This window comes from Dermacentor variabilis, chromosome 11, assembly GCF_050947875.1.
Source record: "Dermacentor variabilis isolate Ectoservices chromosome 11, ASM5094787v1, whole genome shotgun sequence".
NCBI classification, from domain to species: Eukaryota; Metazoa; Arthropoda; class Arachnida; order Ixodida; family Ixodidae; genus Dermacentor; species Dermacentor variabilis.
The window spans coordinates 16,284,320-16,305,180 of record NC_134578.1 but is presented as its reverse complement, the minus strand read 5'-3'; the positions used below and the strand labels follow the sequence as shown (position 1 = coordinate 16,305,180).

The window sequence follows — 20,861 nt, the reverse complement described above, 5'->3', positions numbered from 1 at the left end:
TCGCGCTTCTCCCTGAGCTCGCCGCGCCATCTAGTAGCACGGCAGGAAAGTGCGCGCGTGGCACCTGTGTGAATCTACATTGAAACAAGATTCAGTGAATATGACGCGCACTGAATTCCGCCAAGCACAAAATAATTTTAATTTATTTCTTTTTTAGTTCAAGAGTAGGTACCCAGTGACCTAAGATGGCGTCAAACAGATTCACTGAAGAGCGGCACGGCACATGCCCCCTGACACATACCTAGTGACACAAGTTGGCCTGACGGTTGGTTCCCAACGCGGTTCCTTCAGCACAGCAGCCTGATGCTATACCCAGTAGGCTGGGGACCACCCATTGGCCCAAGTTGAGGGGAAAATTATTACGACAGACCGGGAGATAGCACCCTTAAGCAGCGTGAACTTCCCGAAGAATGCTAATTGCACAAAAGACAGAAAGACAGAAATAAACTGATATTTCCCTTTAACGTAAGAATGAACACTCAGTTAAAAATACACAAAATATCATTCTAGCACTTACAGCGTATTTCAATCCGTGGTGTCTGCAGTGCCTGTGGACAAAACTATTTTCCACTGCCACAGTTATCGACAGTTCATCATAGCTCCTAATCGAGAGATATATGACTGGTCGTTTCCTTAGTTCTAACACAATTTACCTTGAGAATAAGTTTTCCGTTACTCTGAAAACGCATGCATTATTCGGTACATGTTCTTTTCTACGAAATCTTCTCATTTGGAAACCATCTTTAACCACATGATAAAAAAGAAGTATTTCTTCATTTCATACTTTCAAAAAGGAGCTGCTTTCCTCACAAATGTTTAGTCTGTGAAGTTATCGTCAAATAATCAGTGTTTTTTGGGCATAATTCTGTTGCGCATGTTTTTTTTCTGTTTCTGATCTAATTATTTCACTAAAACATTGCATTCTCTTAGCTACTGTTTTGTTGTCTCTTCGCTACTCCTATAACTACCATGATAAAGCATTCGTATAACATTGAGCTCCGAAAGATAAGTTTAATTCCCCTATGTATTCCCTTTCATTCGTTATATAGAGGTGATTGATTCATGCTCATCTTTACGGGCAGACATTAGTTCCAAAGAATTGCACGCGCAGAATACGCTGCATCGTGGGTTGAGCGAGACATTTAGTGTTAATTGATCAATGTACAGGTTCAGATTAAAGGGTGTATAAGGATAATTCAATTCGCTTTTTGCAGACTATCATCCCCCCATGACGGCGAAGGCGCCTCAAGTAGTTGCCGGGCGTCAGACGGCTACATCATGAATCCATCAACCGCTGGAAGAAATATTTTTCATTTCTCCGATTGCAGCAAGAACGCCATTGCTACATTCTTGAAGTAAGTAGCGTCAGAAGTAATGCGGCGTGCTAAAGTCTAGAAGCACGCAACGCCAGCTGGATGAATAGGCAATAGGGACGCTTATCTCCAATTGCTTGCTACCCGGCTAACTATAAACAAACATAAGAAGGCGCTTTGGTTTTGGAAGTGAACGAGCTGCAATGGCGATCACCTCTAGAGCACTTATGCTCTCTGTTTTAGAAGTGTTCGCACAAACATGCGCTTGGAAACGCGTTTATCTCATTTACGATGCTTTGACCCCATGTCGTGATGTTTAAGACTACTCGTTGACTGATAATATGGGGAATGCGGGAGATGAAAAATCAAGACGATGAGCAACACAAGGTGAGAGCAGACGCCAGCGTTTCGACAAGTGGACTTGTCTTTTTCATATGTCGCACATGTCGCGTTTGAAAAGAGAAGTTGTCGAAAGGTTGGCTCCTGCTTTCACCTTGTTGTCGTGTTGCTCACCGTTTACTGATAAGCGTTTGTGTTTTACTCGACATCCCGAGAGGAACGTGACTATACACCAAAATAATTATGCCTTTTCATTTTCGCCCATGGAGTTGCACCGCTTGCTACGCCAAACTATAATAGCACTGTCTCAGCTTTACGTGGATTCTAATGAACTGAAATTGCTGCAAGTTGTTAACAATGCGTTGGATTGTCGTAAGCGCCAAGCAATACGGCAGGAGATGAAGAGGGGTGATTGTGCCTCTCAAAATTAGAACTTAATGAAAGCCCCTGACAAACAGAATTTCTCCAAAAACTCTCAGCAAGTAGTGCAAGCGCCGAACTCGGATTAATGTGTCAGCTTGTCTTCATTTTTTACCATCTACTATAGAGATAGATATTTAGAAAGCTCATGAATGTCCGCTGCTGCCTGCACCTCTGTAAATATTTTCCAAATTTTCTGCGCATGTGTGCCATGGGCGAAGGTTTTCGGAACTATTTGTTGTTTTTTTTTCGGGCGGCACCGTGTTGTCGGTCTTTTTCTCTTGCGCTCGTATGTGTCTCATAATACACTAAGAGAAAGGTTTCGGTGTTTTCTAAATCCGAGGCTCTGTAGTGCTATATTGCCATATAGTCAATATTGCGCGAAGCAGGCCCTATCGCTGTCGCCAGACGTGCGTAGAGCTGCGTGAGACGTTCTTATTATTTCGTCTCTTAAACGGAACAACTGCTTCGTGTATACATTCCAGAGATTCCTCATACACGATAAACACCACCTGATTGTGCGGTCCTTGTTCTGGGAGGAACTATGTATTGATGGAATGGAAGGAAGCAGAACCTCTACGTTAAAAAAAAGATATGTTGCTTTAACGTGCAGGCGTCCCGTTCTGCTTAAGCCAACAATTATCCTTGGTGCGGAAACATTTTAAGCAAGCAATGCTTTTAGCTCCCGCTGTTGTTGACCTTCAAATGACCTTGAGCCAACAAGCGAGAGCCGTTATCCGGCCACTCAAAGGATGAAGTCGCTGAGCACGTGCTGGTGGGCTAGTTGGTTATACATGATTACAAAAGAGGTACCAAATAAAACAGCGGACGAAGGAAGGCGACCACACTCTATTTGGTTGTCCCGTGTCGCCTTCTTTCGTCCGTTGTTTTATTTGGCGTCTTCGTTGTAATCCCTCAAAGGAGATCATCCGGGCAACCAGTGAAAACTTACTAAAATGGGGTCTCTGGCCCCCTACTCATTGTACAGGACCGCAATACATACGCTAGTTACTGCTCAAAGAAGTAAAAAAAAATGTTGCTTTCGAGTTCATCCTAATGTTTGTTCACAATATCACTCAAGCTGTAACTTCTAGTTTGCTGAGGGAGAGAACAACTTTATTGTTTGCGCGGGATGGGGTCAAGGCAAGGGGAAGAAGTTTTATTCGTCATTCCCGATAGCGACGGTCAACAAGCAGATACAGGGCAGCGTACACTTCATTGTCATGTGTCGCCGCCGAGACAGGATTGCCTGTGCTCTTATAAACGAAAGCGGTCCGTCAGTTTCGCGGCGCGGTTCTTGCGCCGCCTCGAGAGATGGCGCCACGCTGTGTGACGCCTCCATCGGGCGCTTTTTGTCTAGCTGGGCAGCATCCATATGAACCAATAACAGTATGGCGCGGTGCGGTGGGGTGGGCTGTGCCGTGGCGAACATGCACTACACCCATTTTAAGATCGTGGCTAGTATCATCCCCAACCAATCTGCTTTGCCGGTTGCCATTTGATGCATATATCTACTCTTGATTGCGGCAGAGTCACCAATTTTGTTACAATAAATCAGCATAAGAGATTTTACATGATATTAGTACATTGGAGGTCATCAGCCCAGGGGACCATGACACATCCAATCACTAGGGGCTGCTGATATCACAGTACCGCTTTGCATAGCACGTGACTCCAGAATTTCGAGCCTAAAGGTTGTGGTTAAGCAGTAGTGCTACTAGCACGGACGTATTTTAGTGTATCACCCTTCATAGATTACCTTTTATGTTCATAGCAAACCTGACGCCTAATTGTCATAGTTTTCACACATATACAGTGCATTTTAGGTAATTTACAGCGACTATTTATAAGCCACTCTACAGTCATATCAGAAATACCACTTGTCATTGACTGCACCATCGGCTACACGATACCGTTTCTTGACAGCCTGTAGCCATCATTGGCGCTTGCAACACCAAACCACATGCATGATGATTATCTCGAAAGAACTGATTGATCAACTGTTTGATTAATGGCCTTTATTTCTGCAAGGAAGTCGGGGGAGAGCTTTAACGAGTTATATTACATGACGTATGATGTGGGTGAAAATAATAAGGCACACCAACAGTTTCGGTTGTTGGTCACGTTCACCTGAAGCCTACAGAGTGAAGCCAGGAAAAGCGTAGAGCAAGAAAGAGAGATATAATAAGCTCTACTAAATACTGTGAGCGAGCGGTTCTTTGCCCGAGGTGGGATCAACCATTTCTGGCGAAAATTTAGAGATGATACACGAAAGAGAAACGAAACTGAATGAAGAACCTGCCGCTTGAGGAAGTGAACTTGCACCTGCATTGCGCATGCGCTTTTATGACAGAATTACCACGGTAGCAGTCCACACATACTTAGCTATTTGTGTACCTGTTCCAGATCTAGCGATTGAAGTGCTAGCCAGCAGCATTCGTAGCCATACAACGAATGTGGAACATCCTTTCAACCACAGGTGTCACGCATTACGTGAATTTTAGAACAGGACAGAGAACTAAGACTCAGCCTTGGTCCCATGCTCTTCCTTGTCCGCGTATTTTGGCGCTGTTTAAAATGAATAAACAGTCGACTAACCAATAAACACGGTATTTGCGACATCACGAGCTTGGTGACATAGAGGATAATACCTGGGCCTTTCGAGTTAACAAGCTATGGTTCATATCCCGTGGTTGTCTAGACAACTGTCTTGCTATGTACAGCACATTGAGGTCTAAAATAATCTACTTATATCATGAGAAGTTACTGAATTTCATGGTCCACCTAGACGAGCCTAGACACAAAGACTAGACACACTGGAGTAAAAAAACGGGACGGCTGTTCTTCTAGTGAACTTTGATAAATAAGTTATATACGAAGAAATCATACTACTATTGCCATTGTGCGCAGGTCTCCTCAATCTTACTGCTTAAAGGACACCAACCGAAACCGCCATATCGTTCTTTTACCCGACAACTCTAAGAAGCTTCCTGGAGAACTGATGAGTGGCGAGCAATACTGCAAATTCTACTTTCCAAAACATCCACAAGTGACCTATATCAAGGTAAAGCAGTGCCTTCCTCCAGAATTTATCATATATTCTTTGCATCTATCTTTGTTTTAAAGTTTAATGCGTAAATATACGGTCTGTTCCAAAACTCAGCACACGAAGGAAGATCGACGAAAACGTTCGAGCACAGACAACTGGGCTACTTGGTCTGATTCTGATACATGTGACTCTATCGCGCTCAGGTTACGCGCACATAGATAAAAGGGCAGGGACGGTGCACCAAGTTCGGCTACAGAGCTTACAGATAGCGCACTTTCCTTATATATTAGTGTCCGCGTCTCTTAAGGACCATATGGTCTCGCGTATCAGACAAAACCGACGACTTCCCTATCTAATTGGTTCTTCCGGTGAGTTAATTGGCCATACTTGAGGCGCAACTTGCTGCCCCATGCACTGTTGTTCTACGTTTGCGCACTCTTTTCGTCCTGCATTTGTCAAACGCTTAAGCCCATCTGAACCCGAGAATACATTCTACGACAAAAAGTTCTGGGATCGCGGTCACAAACGGCACTGGCGCTGATGCGCAACCGGCAGTCTTTTAGTGTACCAGCCTCCATGACCATTTTTACGTTGCTACTATTGTTCCACATCGGTTATTACATTACGTGGATCCTTCTTGTGAATACGTTTCACTGAGTTGTTGCAAAATATGGGCAGCGTGGTTTAGATGTTTCGCGCATTTAGTGACACTTGCTTCGAAAGCCGCACAATAACTGCTTCAAGTACTCTTATTTTACAATAACAATAGTTGATTGGAATAAAGTTCCTGATGAAGTCGTTACACAAAATTCTTTATCCCGTTTTCAGGCGCGCCTGCATTCATGACTCGACCGCACATACTTTATTTGCTCCTTTCTTTATGCATTTTGTCCTTTCGCAATGTTGAAATCAAGCGTCAGCATGATTGCTTGAACTGTATGTTTGTATGAATGTACTTGTACGTTCCCACCCTCTTAAGATCTTGTAATAAAAGATCGCAGTACCTATAAATAAATAAATAATCTTCAGACTCATGTACACGCGGCCGCACGATATTACGGACCATTAAATCTGAGAAAAGGCTGAACATCTCCGCAACATCGCAAAGCAGCTTGGGATTTACATTTCGGGCCTGGACTAGAATATGCTAACATTTCCGCATGCAGTTTTACTGGCTAACGGTACAGGCTGATCGAGAATTGAACATTTTCTGAGACCCCGTGGTCCGTAAACATTTGTGGCCCTGTTTGTTCCTCAAGGGCTCTGAGGAGGCAGCAGTGCTCTAGCATATCTTATAACCATATGTATTTTTACACATCGTATCATTCTTTTTAAGTGCACGTTACATGTTCATAGTACACGTCATAAGACATCGCCATAATTTTATTATACAGATTTTACGCACTTCAGTGCGTCTATTTTAAGGCCCCTTTACAGCCACGTTGCACCAACTTCATAGTAATCATAAGTACACTGCAAACCCATTAGCACAGACATGGCGCTCTTTGGCCATACCTGGCCCTTGCGCCAAAAAACCCCATACATCATCATCATCATCATTTGTGGCCCTGTATTCATCAATAGTGACAAGAAGCCCGACCGTGCAGGAAACACCGGCGCTTAAGTATATTTGCTCCACGTAGAGATTCACTTTAGAAGGAGCTGCATTCTCGCAAATCAGTTCCCCATACTTTGTCGAACTTTTGCAGAACGAGATTAGGAGTATAGTCCTCTCTGCTTTCCGGCCCCTTTTCCTCCTTTTCTGGTTAGCTGTGAACGCCGCTGACAAGACAAGGCTTGAAGTAAAGAAAAATGCAGTAATTAAATCGGCAGACCACACATTCACAAGATCAAGGTCTTCGCGAAGCACACAATGTCGTCCTCGTGCGCTACTGTGCTGCATGTTGTGACCTCTAAGGTACACGCACACAAGTTCCACTTTCAGAGTATGCGTGATGCCTAATACCACACACACAAAAAAATCTGTTTCGTCCGAAAGGCGAAACATTATTGCGATAGTCAATTTTTATACTGATATACACAGTAAGGTTAGTAGTGTTATCAGGTCTAAAAACTGCTGTAAACATTCCTTTATTAACTAAATTAAGAAGCGTTGTGTCTTACGCAAACGCGGCTTGCATGGGCAAACATGAAAACATCTCACTCGATTACCGCAGATATTCGCTGTTAAAACGCCAGCTTGATGAAGAGCGGAAGCAGCGGCGAGCAAATTGCTCTTAGCGCTCCCTCTCGCTTCTATGTCAACTAGCCAGGCGACAACACAGCGCACACAAAGCCGCCATCTATATCCTGCTGGTACCTTTCGACATCAGCGCAAGTTGCTTCCTAGATTAGACATACGGGACCGCACTCAGCCACCGCAACTGGAGTAGTGTAAGACATGTGCGCTAACGTGCCCCTTTTCTTACTCTGCACTTCTCCCCGCTACCCACCTTGCGCACGTGAGAATACTCCGTGCATACCCACTCCGTCTTCGTCCCATGCGAGTGCATCAAGCCACCATCCTTCTCGGCCCGCCCTCGCAAGCTGTCGCTCGTACTTACAAAAATTGGCAGTGGCTTAGCTCGGCTATGCCAGGATATACGTAGCGAAAGCTAAGGCATAGCATGATTAGCCTTGGTTAATATTGATTACAAGTCCAGGTTAGTCTGGTTGTCTAGCTATGTTTTGGCGTTTAGCCAGTCGTTCGGCACGCTGTTCGTCTGTTTCCTGGGCGATTCGTTTCCGCTTCATCTCGTTCCGACGTCGATTCAAGGCCTCCTCCCGCTTATAAGAACTGTCACTGTCCATACTGCCGCCTCAATTGGGCTGTGCCGCACGCGAACTCTCCTTTTGAATCCTCCGACAGGTTATCAGGCATGCGACGCAGCTGGCGAAGTGAGCGGTGGCAAGCGCAACGACGAGGAACGTGGTGTGACGTCATACCAAACGGCGGCGGCCGAAGGCGCGGCGCTGCGCATCCGCGGAACATCTGTGGCTTGGTGCTACTAGTGGCGCACGCACATTAGCGACTAGGGAGCGAGAGAGAGAGAGAAATATCAGCGGCGAGGTGCGCGTTGTGACGTCATGTGCCTCCACGAGGCACCACCACGGCGAAATCGCAAGTTCGCGGCCAGTAAAGCTGTCGCTGTAATATACGACGCGTGGCCTTGAGCTATGCGTACTTGGACTTTAAGCAGAACATCACGGCGAGGTCGATGCCGACGACAACTAGAACGGTGTAAGTTTGCCGGCTACGTCCACATAATCGCAATAAAATTCTCATGACCTCTAAGAGCAGTTAGTAGTCATGCCACCCGCCGTGGTGGATTAGGGGCTACGGTGTTGCCCTCCTAAGTGCGGTGTCGCGGAATCAAATACCGACCACGGCGGCCGTATTCTGATGGGGGCGAAATTAACCGTGAATTGGGTGAACGTTAAGGAACAAGAGGGGATCAAAATTATTGAAGTCCTCTCTATGACGCGCCTTATAATCAGATCGAGGTTTTGGCACATAAAACTCCAACATAAATTTCCGATTTATATATGAAGTTGTTAATGATTATTGTTTTATATGTAGTAACAAATTGACCACTAGTCTATCTAGCGTCTGCCGTGAAATCGTGACATGGGAAGTTGAGCGTGAGAGCAGTCGAAATTTGAGAAATCAACTAGGCAAGCCCGACAAAAGTCTAGTCTATTCAGAAAGACTGATGTGCCGCGTGGGATAATTTAATGTGGTCAGCAGTAAGTGCTGATAGGCTAGCCAGTTCATGCTAAACTATTTCAGACCATAGCACCTATTACCACTTTTTTGAGTGCCTGTTGCGAAAGCAATGGTGAATCTTCGAAGATGTTTTGTATGTTGTGCAGTGCATGTTTCTATATTTGGATTTCATTGTAAGCAGAATAAACAGTCGGAAGTTAGCGCACTCCTTTTCGTCTTCACTCATGTACACTTTTGCGCTAAGGAGCCGTGGGCATTATAGTCTAATATTATCCTAAATGGTTATATGTGTTTATATAGAAACCTAAGGGCTTTCATATTGCAACCACTTTACACATACTGAATTATGAACACTGCTAAAGTGGGGCACCGGGGATTTTTCGGTATGGTATGATCTCAAATAACAGCAGTCGTTTTGCCAGATGTCACTACAAGACAGCGAACAACCAATGATACTTCCAAGTTCTATTGAAAAGATATAACCTAGAAAAGCAGCAGTATGAATTAGCATGCTGATATTTTAGTTAATGGTATACTAAAGTAGTCAGTAGGCTGATATCCTAAACAACCTTAAAGGAAAAAAGTGAAGTGCGAAAGTTACACGTACGGTAGATAACGAGTGGTCTAATAAGGCGCATCCATGAATAACAACAAAATGAAAACGCATTAGATAAAGCGACAAGAAGACGTTTTCTCGTAAGACAGCGAAGCTTGTATTCGATACCAAAGAGTCGGCTCACACCCCACAGCTGTAATTAAATATTTCTGGGAAAGGCCCTAGTGCGATTGCGCCCGTAAACATAATTATTTTCATCACTGATGACCCTCCAGTCTACATAGTTCTGCTTAACGTTCCTCTGTCCAGCCTTAACACATGTCATTTGAGAAGACAACAATACTATTCAGTGGACTAGTTTCACTCATTTGTATTGTAACAAACTATATGAAGCAGTATTGAACGCTCCTTTGGACCGTCAAAAATTTTACTACTTTCGGGCTGTAATTACGGCCGTCCGCAAGTTTTCAAAAGTCGAGCCAAAGTATTTCCACATTTCCATGAATACAGACCCTTGTAGACTGATGAAAAATTTTGACTGCACGGGTTATGAACTATATAAATAAGATCAACACTGTCTCTGCAGAGGCGTCTGCGTCAGCGGGCGTTTAGTTGGTTGTGACACCACGGACCAGAGCACATGAGGGTCAGACCTGCCCCCACCCCCTCCGCGTGTAACCGGGAGCGGCTTGGCGGTGCTTGACGGTGGGGTTGAGTCAATGCCGGGTGTGTGGAACTTCCAAGCATCTGAGTGGAGGCAACACGCCTCTTTATCATATCCTTCACGTAGATGACACCCTCGGACTTACCTACCTGGGAGAAATCGGCACTGTTCTTTTTATGTACTCCTCTTCACGCTCTTTTTCTTTACATTTCTCTTTTATAACTGTCCTGTCTTCTTCTATCTTCTATTTGCTTCCTATTTTTCTTGGTGGCAACCGATAGCCCCCTTATGTAGCTAACCTGTCTTGATGAGGTCATATTTGGCTGTACCAGCGGTGTACAGCTGCTGGTGTCGACAGGACTTTACTTGCAGAGGTTCATGTCACGTCCCTTTGTTGGGCTCGGTGGTGGGCGGCTTGCATCGCAGCCGAAGTTAATGATTTCTGGCATCATCTTCATTCCTGAAACTACCTGATCGTCCTCTTTTCCAAAAAGGACGCACCAAGGAAACTTTGCAATTTTTTTGCCCAGCGTGAGGAAATCACTCCCCACTATAGCATCATATATAAAAAGACTCCAAAGTAAATTGTCTGAACTTGTTGCCCATTTGTCGTTGCTAAATGCCTCACCGACACATTGGGTCGCGGCTACAAGGTCAAAAAATGGCTAGCGAGGACATCTTGTTCGAGGTTCGCGACAAGCGTCAATATGGAAATGTCTTAAAGCTTCTGACATTTGGTGACTTTCCAATTGCATGACAGCACATCGATCAGTGAGTACCTCCAGAGGAGTCACTTCAGACAGCGTTCTCTTAAGCTTGAGTGAAGAGGAGCTTCTACAGGGCTGGAAGAACGAGAACGTTATAAAGTGCAGTGAATAATCCTCAAGCTCAAAAACAAATTCGAACAAAGCATTTGATACTAACCTTTGCGAGGAGTCTACTGTCATTCTCTTGCAACTGGGTTTTCAAAGAGAAGAGTGAGGCTAGACAATCCCAACCCGCGCAAAACGCTCGCAAAACTGCCGAAGTCACGTTACCTGTGTGAAATGTCGAGACATTGAACACAACTCTGGGAACTGTAGTGGTACGCTGCAATGTCCGAATAACGACGGTGAACATGCAGCACCCTCGCGTTCATAAGCTGCTGTGGATAAAAAGGAAAAGGGTATATTAAATATAAAAATATAAAAAGCATTTATTTCCACGATGCACAGAAGCGTGTTTTACTCCTTCATACAGGAGGGTATGCTGATGCGGCGCTTAAGAGGGCAGTGCCGCAGCAGACTCCGGGATCTTCCTCGCCCACACCCCGCAGGGGCGTCTGCGTAAGCAGGCGTTTGGTGTGTTGCGACACCACGTACCCGAGCACACGAGGGTTGGACCCTCCCGCGTGTAGCCGTGCGCGGCTTAGCCGTGTCTGGGGAAAGGGGGATCCTGGGGGTTGAGCCGATGCCGGGTGTTTGGACCTTTAAGGCCCCCCGGCGGAGGCAACACACCTCTTTGGCCTCTGCTTCACATAGACGGCACCCCCGGACTGACCCACCCGGGGGAAATCGGTAGTCGCCTCTTCCTGTCTCTTTCTCCCCAAATCTTAATCTTTATCTCTCACTTTTTTATCTTTCCTGTCTTCTTCTCTCTTCCATTTACTTCCTTTCTCCACGGCGGCAAGGGTTAACCTTGTGTGGATATCCTACCTTGGGTACACCATATTGGGTTATAGTGACGGCGTACGGCTGGCGTCGTGCAGGCTTGTACACAAGCTCTGCCGCGTCCCCTCGTTGGGCTCCGTGGTGGGCGGTCGGCGCTGTTGCCGAACATACACAATTTTCTCATGGCAGCGCAAACCTCTATTCTCTATGATCGGCGTCTGAAAAGATGCCGCACCGAAGCAACGTTCCAGTTCTCTTTTCGGAGCAATGTTCCATCATTTCCTAAGTTCTATGTACTGCACAGCGAAAACAACGTACCAGTGAGAAAGCTCTCTCCATTCCTAGTGGCCAAGTGTCTAAAAGAAAAAATCGGACCTACATACAAAGCTTCAAAAATGTCTAGCGGGGACCTCCTCCTAGAACTCAATGACAAAGACCAAGCGCAAAAGCTCACAGAACTTACCAGTATTGGTAACGCAACAGTGACAATTTCACCGCACAGAACATTGAATACAAGCAGGGGTGTAATATCAGAGGAAGATTTTATTGGCTTAAGCGACGAAGAACTGCTGGAAGGTTTCCAGGAACAAAATGTTACCAAAGTCCAAAGAATTGTCATCCGCAGGAACGACCAAGAAATCCCCACAAAACATGTAATACTCACCTTTGGAACGAGTGTAATGCCTACCTCGCTGGATGCAGGTTATGTAAAGGTAAATGTTAGACCATATATTCCGAACCCCAGACGATGTTTCAAATGCCAAAGGTTTGGACATGCTTCGCATGCATGTCGAGGACGAAATACTTGTGCTAAATGCAGTTCGAACGATCACCAAACTGACAATTGCACCTCTTCTCCACTTTGTGTCAACTGCAAGGGAGATCATCCCGCTTATTCGCGGTCCTGCCCTTGCTGGAAAAAAGAAAAAGAAGTAATTGCTTTAACAGTCAAAGAAAAAATCTCGTTCTATGAAGCTAGAAAGCGGCTGTCGTACCTTCCGCGAAGAAGTTACGCCGATGTGACGCAGATGGGGGCAGCGTCACAGAGGCCTCAGGAGTCCTCCGAGCCCACGCGCAGTGGTCCCGCAGTGACCCCTCCCACCCCCGTGGTGGAAGCAGCCGACGCTGCTCCATCCTCTTCAAACGCCCTGCAGACACCAGTCCCGCAGGGCCCTAAGATCAAGCGAACCCCAAGGCCCGAGACACGTGTCTCGGCGCCTAACTCTCGATCCTCCAGCGCCTCAGAGAGAGCGATGGAGGTCGACGCAAAAACCCCGGTGTCATTGACACCAAAGGACAAGCGCTCTCTTGAGCGCGGTAAGCGGGACAAAATCCCAATAACAACTCAGATTAAGAAAGCGATAACCTAAAGGTTATCGCTCATTTGTATAAGTCTTTTAAATTCCATGTCACCTAACATCTCACCTCTTATTCATTCCATAGTGCCAATTCTTACCTTTCAATTTCAAAATGGCTTTTATTATCCATTGGAATTGTAGAGGTCTCATACACAATTTAGGTGACATCAAAGACATCATCAACATCTTTTCACCAGTTGCTGTATGTCTTCAGGAAACGAATCTCGGCGCGAAAAATAGTCAAATTCTCAAAGGTTTCACCGTTGTCCGAAGGGACCGCGAATGTTCCACCCGTTTGTCAGGCGGAGTGGCTATAGTCGTGCAGGGCGGCACTCCTACCCGAAATGTCCAATTGAATACATCTTTAGAAGCCGTAGCTGTCACCATTCTATCTTATAAAACCATCACCATTTGTTCACTGTATATTCCACCTCACACCCACTTCACTACTAAACAGTTAGAAAATTTAACAGAACAATTACCGGAACCATTTGTTTTAGTAGGCGATTTTAATGCTCATTGTACTCTTTGGGGCAGTGTCAAAACTGACCAAAGAGGGCAACTCGTTGAAGATTTTATTCTGTCAAACGATATCTGTCTTTTAAACTCAGGTGCGCCAACTTATTTCTCACCGACTTCCCGCACTTTTAGTTGTTTAGATTTAGCTTTTTGTTCACCCTCTCTTTTCACTGATTTTAAATGGGAAGCTCTCGACACATCATATGGTAGCGACCATTTACCCGCACTCATCAAACACCTATCATCACCACAAACCCTAGTAACTAGACCACGCCGATGGAAATTACAGCTCGCGGACTGGCAGGTTTTTATGCAGAACGCGAAACTGGAAAATGTCTTTTCGTCAGAGCTCAGTATTGATGAACTTAATAAAAAAATCACTGAAGTCATAATCACAGCGGCAGAAAAGGCGATACCGCAGTCTTCTGGTATTGTGCGCAAAAAGCTAAATCCTTGGTGGACAAGCGAATGTACTAAAGCCAAAAAAGAACAAAATAAGGCCTGGGGAATCCTACGAAGGTACCCCACTTATAACAATCTTCTAAATTTCAAACAGGCCAAAGCCAAAGCACGATATATTCGAAGAAATGCAGAAAAATTATCATGGCATAAATACATATCTTCAATCAATAGTACAGTCACATCAAAACGAATGTGGGACCAGGTGAGGAAATTTAGAGGAGAGTACTCATCATACACTATACCACTACTTACATGTCCAGGCACACAAACAACACTACAGGACCAGGCCAACTTATTAGGTGAACACTTTCATAACATATCCAGCTCAGCAAACTATTCAAATACATTTTTAAAATATAAAGAATCGGCTGAGAAAGAGAGGCTGCCTACCACTGGGGCTTTAGCTGAAATGTACAATAAACCCCTCACAATACACGAATTGAACAGAGTCCTCTCTGCTGGTAAAAAAACGGCAACAGGTCCTGACCTTGTGCACTACACAATGCTGGCACACCTATCCCAAGCATCGGTAAGGGCACTTCTTAAATTTTTCAATAAGATATGGGAGTCTGGAGTAATGCCCACAGATTGGAAAAAAGCAGTGGTAGTTCCTTTTCTAAAACCTGGTAAACCCGCTACATCCCCTAGCAGCTATAGACCCATTGCACTAACAAGTTGCCTAGCCAAATCTTATGAGAGCATTATAAACATAAGACTCACATTCATCCTAGAAACAAGAAACCTAATAGACAAACACCAGTGCGGATACAAAAAGGGCTGTTCCACCACTGACCATCTCGTGCGACTAGAGCAAGAAATCCGTGACGCGTTTCTTCACAAGCAATACTGCCTCGCGGTTTTCTTTGATTTTGAAAAGGCATATGATACCACATGGCGATACGGAATTTTGAGAGACCTGGCTGACATGGGAATTCGCGGAAGAATGCTAAATTGTCTATGCGATTTCATGTCAAACCGAACATTTCAAGTACGTCTCGGCACAACACTCTCGCACACATTCACACAAGAAAATGGCGTTCCACAAGGTTGCATTCTGAGCACGACGCTCTTCATAGTCAAAATGAACTCGGTAAATAAGATCATCCCATCATCTGTTATGCACTCAATATATGTCGACGATTTACAAATGGCTTGCCGCGCCTCAAGCTTACCCACCTGTGAACGACAACTACAAATAACAATAAATAATATGACACAATGGGCCAACAAAAATGGTTTCCGGTTCTCAACACACAAAACTGTTACAGTTCTCTTTTCCCAGAAGCGAGGGTTACAGTGTACTCCAGGTCTCACATTGAATGGTACAATGCTACCGGTCAAAGAACACTATAAATTTCTAGGCGTAACGTTTGACACTAAACTGAACTTCCTGGCCCACATTAACGCAACCAAAATTAAAGCAAACAAAGCGCTAAATATCCTAAAGGTTTTATCACATAAGCACTGGGGATCTGACCGAACATGTCTACTACGTATATACCGATCCCTCGTACGTAGCATCCTCGACTACGGCAGTGTAGTTTATGGTGCAGCTAGGCAGTCCTACATTAAGCGACTTGATCCAGTTCACAATCTTGGCCTACGACTGGCGAGCGGTGCCTACAGGACATCGCCTGTACAAAGTTTATACGTTGACGCTAATGAGCCTTCATTACAGCACCGCAGAGCACAACTTACAATTTGCTATGTAATAAGAATTCGGTCATCACCACAACATATATGCTACAACATCGTAACACAGTGCCAATCACGAATACACTACACAAATAAATCAAACATAATTCGGCCACTCATCTTAAGACACGAACAATATTGTCAGACCTATGATGTTCCTCCCGAAGCCCTGCAGGTTGCCGAAAGGCCACCAAGATTGCCCCCGTGGTGCAATTTTACACAGCTGTGTGACTGGACGTTAACACATATAAAGAAAAAAGACATTCCACAAGAGCATATAATACAGGAGTTCCGAGCTATCCAAGAAAAATATAAAAACTACACAGAATTTTACACTGACGGCTCTAAAACACAAGAATACGTAGGTGTCGGGATCGTAACAAAACATTGGGAAAATAGCATTCGCATAAATAATTTTTCTTCAGTCTTTACCGCCGAAGTTTATGCGATATGGATGGCAGTTAAAAAAATTACTTCCGACAAGCAGAAGAATGCTGTTATTTATACCGACTCGTTAAGTGCCCTAAGAGCCCTTAACTTAAACTCCGCGTCTGAACCCCTGCTTGGGGATATCTTAAACATAGTGTTTAGCAAGAAATACGAAGGAACCATACGATTCTGCTGGGTCCCAAGCCATGTTGGGATAGCAGGGAATGAAGCTGCAGATAGAAGCGCATCCATGGCAGCGCACAAAAGCATCACACACATAACACTTCCATACAAAGACAGCATCAGAACGGTTCGTAAGGCCCTCGCATCAAAATGGCAACAAGAATGGAACTCGTGCGTAAATAACAAATTACATATAACTAAACCCCTGCTTCGCGAGTGGAAATCATGCACTCACCAAGAACGATTCTATGAGGTAATGTTATGTCGACTTCGAATTGGACACACGCATCTAACACACAATTTTTTACTTCGAAACGAAAGTCCACCAACATGCGAGAAATGTCACGAAACACTCACAGTAACCCACATCATTATATCATGCCCACACACTGAAACACAGAGACGGAAACATTTCAAAAATTTGTATCACTTGCATATACCTCTGCACCCTGCTTTATTATTAGGCGATGATCCACTAGTGCCATTCACCAACCTGTTCCAGTTTTTAGGTGAAACCAATTATCTACATCGACTTTAAGGTAACACAGCTATAACTACCCTAACATTAGATCTTATACTGTCCTGTGACTGGCGCAGCATGGCCTTAGTCGCTTTTGCGCCATTAAACCCGAATTAACTAACTTCCTCGCCCACAAAGAGTGTGGCAGCGGCAGTGACAGCAGGTCCCTTGGTTAAACAACCAGTGCTGCTTCGCCATACCTGAAACAGGGCCTATCGACCTCAGAGTTGGTAGGCGCCACGGCTTAGTCTCTTTAGAAGAGGCCTTCACGACACACACACGGCTCCCTAGAGCAGACGTCGAGCGCCTGACAGTGCAGCCAACGGCTGAAGGCTGCCGCCAGTCTAAGGATCATGGAAAGAAAGATAAACCTCGCATTACAAGACCGGGAAGGGGTCCTGTAAGCAAAGATATCTTGTCTAAACACACATCACAAATTTTTCTCATTATGGACACACAAATATTACAATGAGACGTGCGACTCTACAGTCAAGACGATGTTAAAGAGTTCCTTCGTAAATTCAGTCCAAAGGTGCTTTGTGTTCAGGAAACTATTAAAATCAACCTAAACTTTCTAAGGCAATATAACACTTTCCCCAAAGACCGTGACGACGCTGTTGCTTCATTCGTAGGTGTAGCAATAGTTACAGATTAGCCTGTTGCTTGCCAGAATCATTCTCTCCGCACGCCCTTTCCGGCGATGTCTGTGCGAGCTATTTTCTTTAACAAGTTAATAACTACCTCCTGCAATTACATATTACCAGAGTAAAACAGAATTCTAGATACTGATTGACCAGCTCCCGGAACCACACATAATTGCCTTGGATTTTATTGTTCACACTAGTTTGTGGGAAGAGTGCTTCTATGATGCCATGGGCCGACTTACGGAAAACTTTCTAGTAACCTCAGGTGCATGCCTCAATTATAAAAAGGAGCCCACCTACTATATTATTCACCTCAATTCATATTCTTCCATAGATGTAACCAATTCGAACTACTACTCCCCTAAGTAAAATGGAATGTGTTAAAGAACCCATTAGGGAGTACCACTTGCCTCTAACAATGAACTTAATACAGCAACATAACAGTCTACCGCCCGTCCCCCATTAAGAAAAAACATCGGCTCACTAAAAACATTTTAGGTGTCAACCGGTTGAACACGATATTTTGTCAATGATTTTAGTTTTGATGACGCAGTATCGTATTTTGCCGCTTTTGTCCTTGACGCAGCTGAAAAATTTATTCACAAATAAATGGTCTCTCCCGTAAAAGAAATGTCCCCTGTTGAAATGAGGATTGCAGACAGCCGCGAAAGAAACAAAAGAAAGCGTGGAGCGTGCTGCCTTGTTCCCCAATGGCATGAAATCTTGTGCAAATTAACATTCTAAAATTATAGCGAAAGTGGACGCGACGACTAGCAAGGGGGGCTAACTGGGAGAGGATTGTCTCTGGCATAACATCTTGCACACAGCAATCCAAAGTATCGAATGACCTGTAAAGGCTAAAAGGTCCGGAAACTCATTCATTACCCCTGGTAAATAAACAAGGAAACAGCTTAGAAGACCAGGTCAACGCTATTGGTGGACACTTACAGAGTTATTCTAGCTCAACCTAGTACTCTGAATCTTTCTAAAACACAAAAATTAGCCGAACGTAAGGCACTCGACCATAAATGCACACATAATAACCCTTATAACCTTGCTATTAATGTCACCGACCTGAGAGCTTCCTTGAATGTATGCAAGAGTTCTGCCCCGGTTCCTAACAGAAACACGTAAGACATGATTATACAGCTCCACGCTGGCACTCATGCGATGCTAATCGCACTTTTCAATGCTATATGGGCGGCCTGGTACCTTCCATCTGCAATGAAAGAAGCTATTATTAATCCAGCTTTGACACAAAGTAAAGACCCCTCATTAGTAACAATTCATCGCCCACTAGCCCTCACAAGTGGTATCTGCAAACTCTTCGAAAGAACGGCTAATTGTCTTCTGCATTTTCTGAAATCTAACTTCTTGACCTGTGTCAGCGTGGTATTAGACAAAACCCATTGACGTCTGACCATCTTCTACGCAATGAGGGAAACATTCGCGACACCTTCATTCAGAAAGAATTCCTTGATATATTTTATTGATATGGAAAAATTCACAAAAGATTCCTTCATATGGAAAAGGCATACGATACCATTTGGCGTTAAGGAATATTACAGAAGCTTTCGGCAATGATAATCGATGGAAATAGGTTTAATTTAATTGAAATCAACATTTACAATCATACATTGCATGTTAGTATTGGAAACACCCTGTTTAGGCAATGTTTACAAGAAATTAGAGTACTGCCGGGTGGCGCACTTGGCTAGGATTAAAGTAACCTATGTATATGTGAGCCACATGTTCAGCTAGGCCTCAACAAACTTTCAAAATGAGCTAAACAAAATAGATATAAGCTAAATTCCGAAAAAAAAAGATTCTGCGTCCTGTTTCCATGAACGATATGCCTAGACCCTGAGCCTAATATCGAACTTCGTGCAGAGCGAGCACCCGGGAATGCAGAACACAGATTATTAGGTATCGTACTAGACGAAAGATTACTTTTAGTTCCCACTTTATGTATGTTGCCGGCAAATGCTTAAGAACACTGAGTATCCTTAAAATCCTGTAGCAGACAAGATGGGGTAGTGACAGGTAGTGCCTCGTGACTCTGCACAAGTCTTTTGAGCTCGCGTTTGGACTACGGCTCTGTACTTTATCAGTCTGCTACACCATGCGGCCTCAAGATCGTAGCAGCTTTGCACCATCTTTGTATCCGTCTCACGACCGGTGCCTCTGGAACAAGTCCCATACAGAGCCTCTACGTAAATCAACTGACTGATCCCTTGACCTGAAGAGGACAGAATTTTCCATACTTTCTGAAAGTAAGTCCGTACGGTGACCACTCAAGTAACTCTACGATATACGATACACCTAGTACACTTGTCCACAACTGAGTTTCTGTGAGAGAGCTCTTCTCATTGTGTGTCAGAAAAATGAGGGGCATTTGGGTGTTCCCCCCCCCCTTACAAATAAAATAGTGGTTTCACTGAAGCTTTTTCGCCAAGGCTGTGGCAGGCGATAGTGTCACATGTTATTTGTCGAAATCACTACATATACTCCCGATATACACATTCGTATGCACTTCCTTTAATTCAAATGGAACTATTCCTGTCCGCAAATTTACATGGACGCATCGAAGTTAAGCTACGGTGTCTCATATGCAGCTGCTGGTCCATCTTTTACAGAATCAGAAGTTCTGCAACCGGGAATCAGCATCTTCACTGCAGAAGCCTATGCAGTGGTTGTGGCTCTGAAACACATTAGGAAAACAAAGTTACAATATTCACAGACTCTTTAAGTGTAGTGAAAGCTTTAAAATCTCTACACAAAGATCAAAAACCCTATAATCAATCTATACGCGCTGCTGTGCACAACCTGTACATCTAACCAAGACGCCGTAACATGCCGGTTGCCTGGGCATAGAGGTATAGAGGAAAATTGCCAAAGCCATAGCAATGAAAGGTAGCAATCAGTCAATAGCAGTTCGTGCCACAGACTTGAAGTAACCTATACATAAAGAACTGAGGAGCTTTTGGTAATAGATGTGGGATGTCGAAATCCTGAATAAGCTTCACCTAATTAAACCCCACTAACGAATTGGCCACCAATATCAAATCCGCGACGATGTGACATACTGTTATGTAGACTTAGAATAGGGCAAAATTAGTCAGCCCATTCTCTTTTAACTGGTGCTTGAACTTCCCAACTGTGCTAGATGTTCCGGCAGGCTGACCGTGCTCCACGTCTTGCTGAACTGTTGGCAAGGAGAACTTGAACAAAAAAAATCATTTTCCTGTTACATACGAACAGCATGTTCCCCTTCATCCTGCACTGTTTCTCGGCGCAGAACCATTCTTCGAGACGAAATCAGTGCTTGTTTTTA

At 44.3% G+C, this 20,861-nt stretch overlaps 1 protein-coding gene across 2 annotated transcripts in view; it reads left to right on the top strand.

The window, feature by feature from the left end:
- Positions 1 to 20,861, top strand: part of LOC142564692 (venom metalloproteinase antarease-like TtrivMP_A) — a 56,332-nt gene that overhangs the window by 22,195 nt on the left and 13,276 nt on the right. For both annotated transcript variants that reach the window (XM_075675818.1, XM_075675817.1), the window contains exons 10-11: positions 1,215 to 1,355; positions 4,983 to 5,136. In XM_075675818.1, coding sequence (XP_075531933.1) covers positions 1,215 to 1,355; positions 4,983 to 5,136 — 295 coding nt within the window. The remainder of the gene's footprint in view (positions 1 to 1,214; positions 1,356 to 4,982; positions 5,137 to 20,861) is intronic.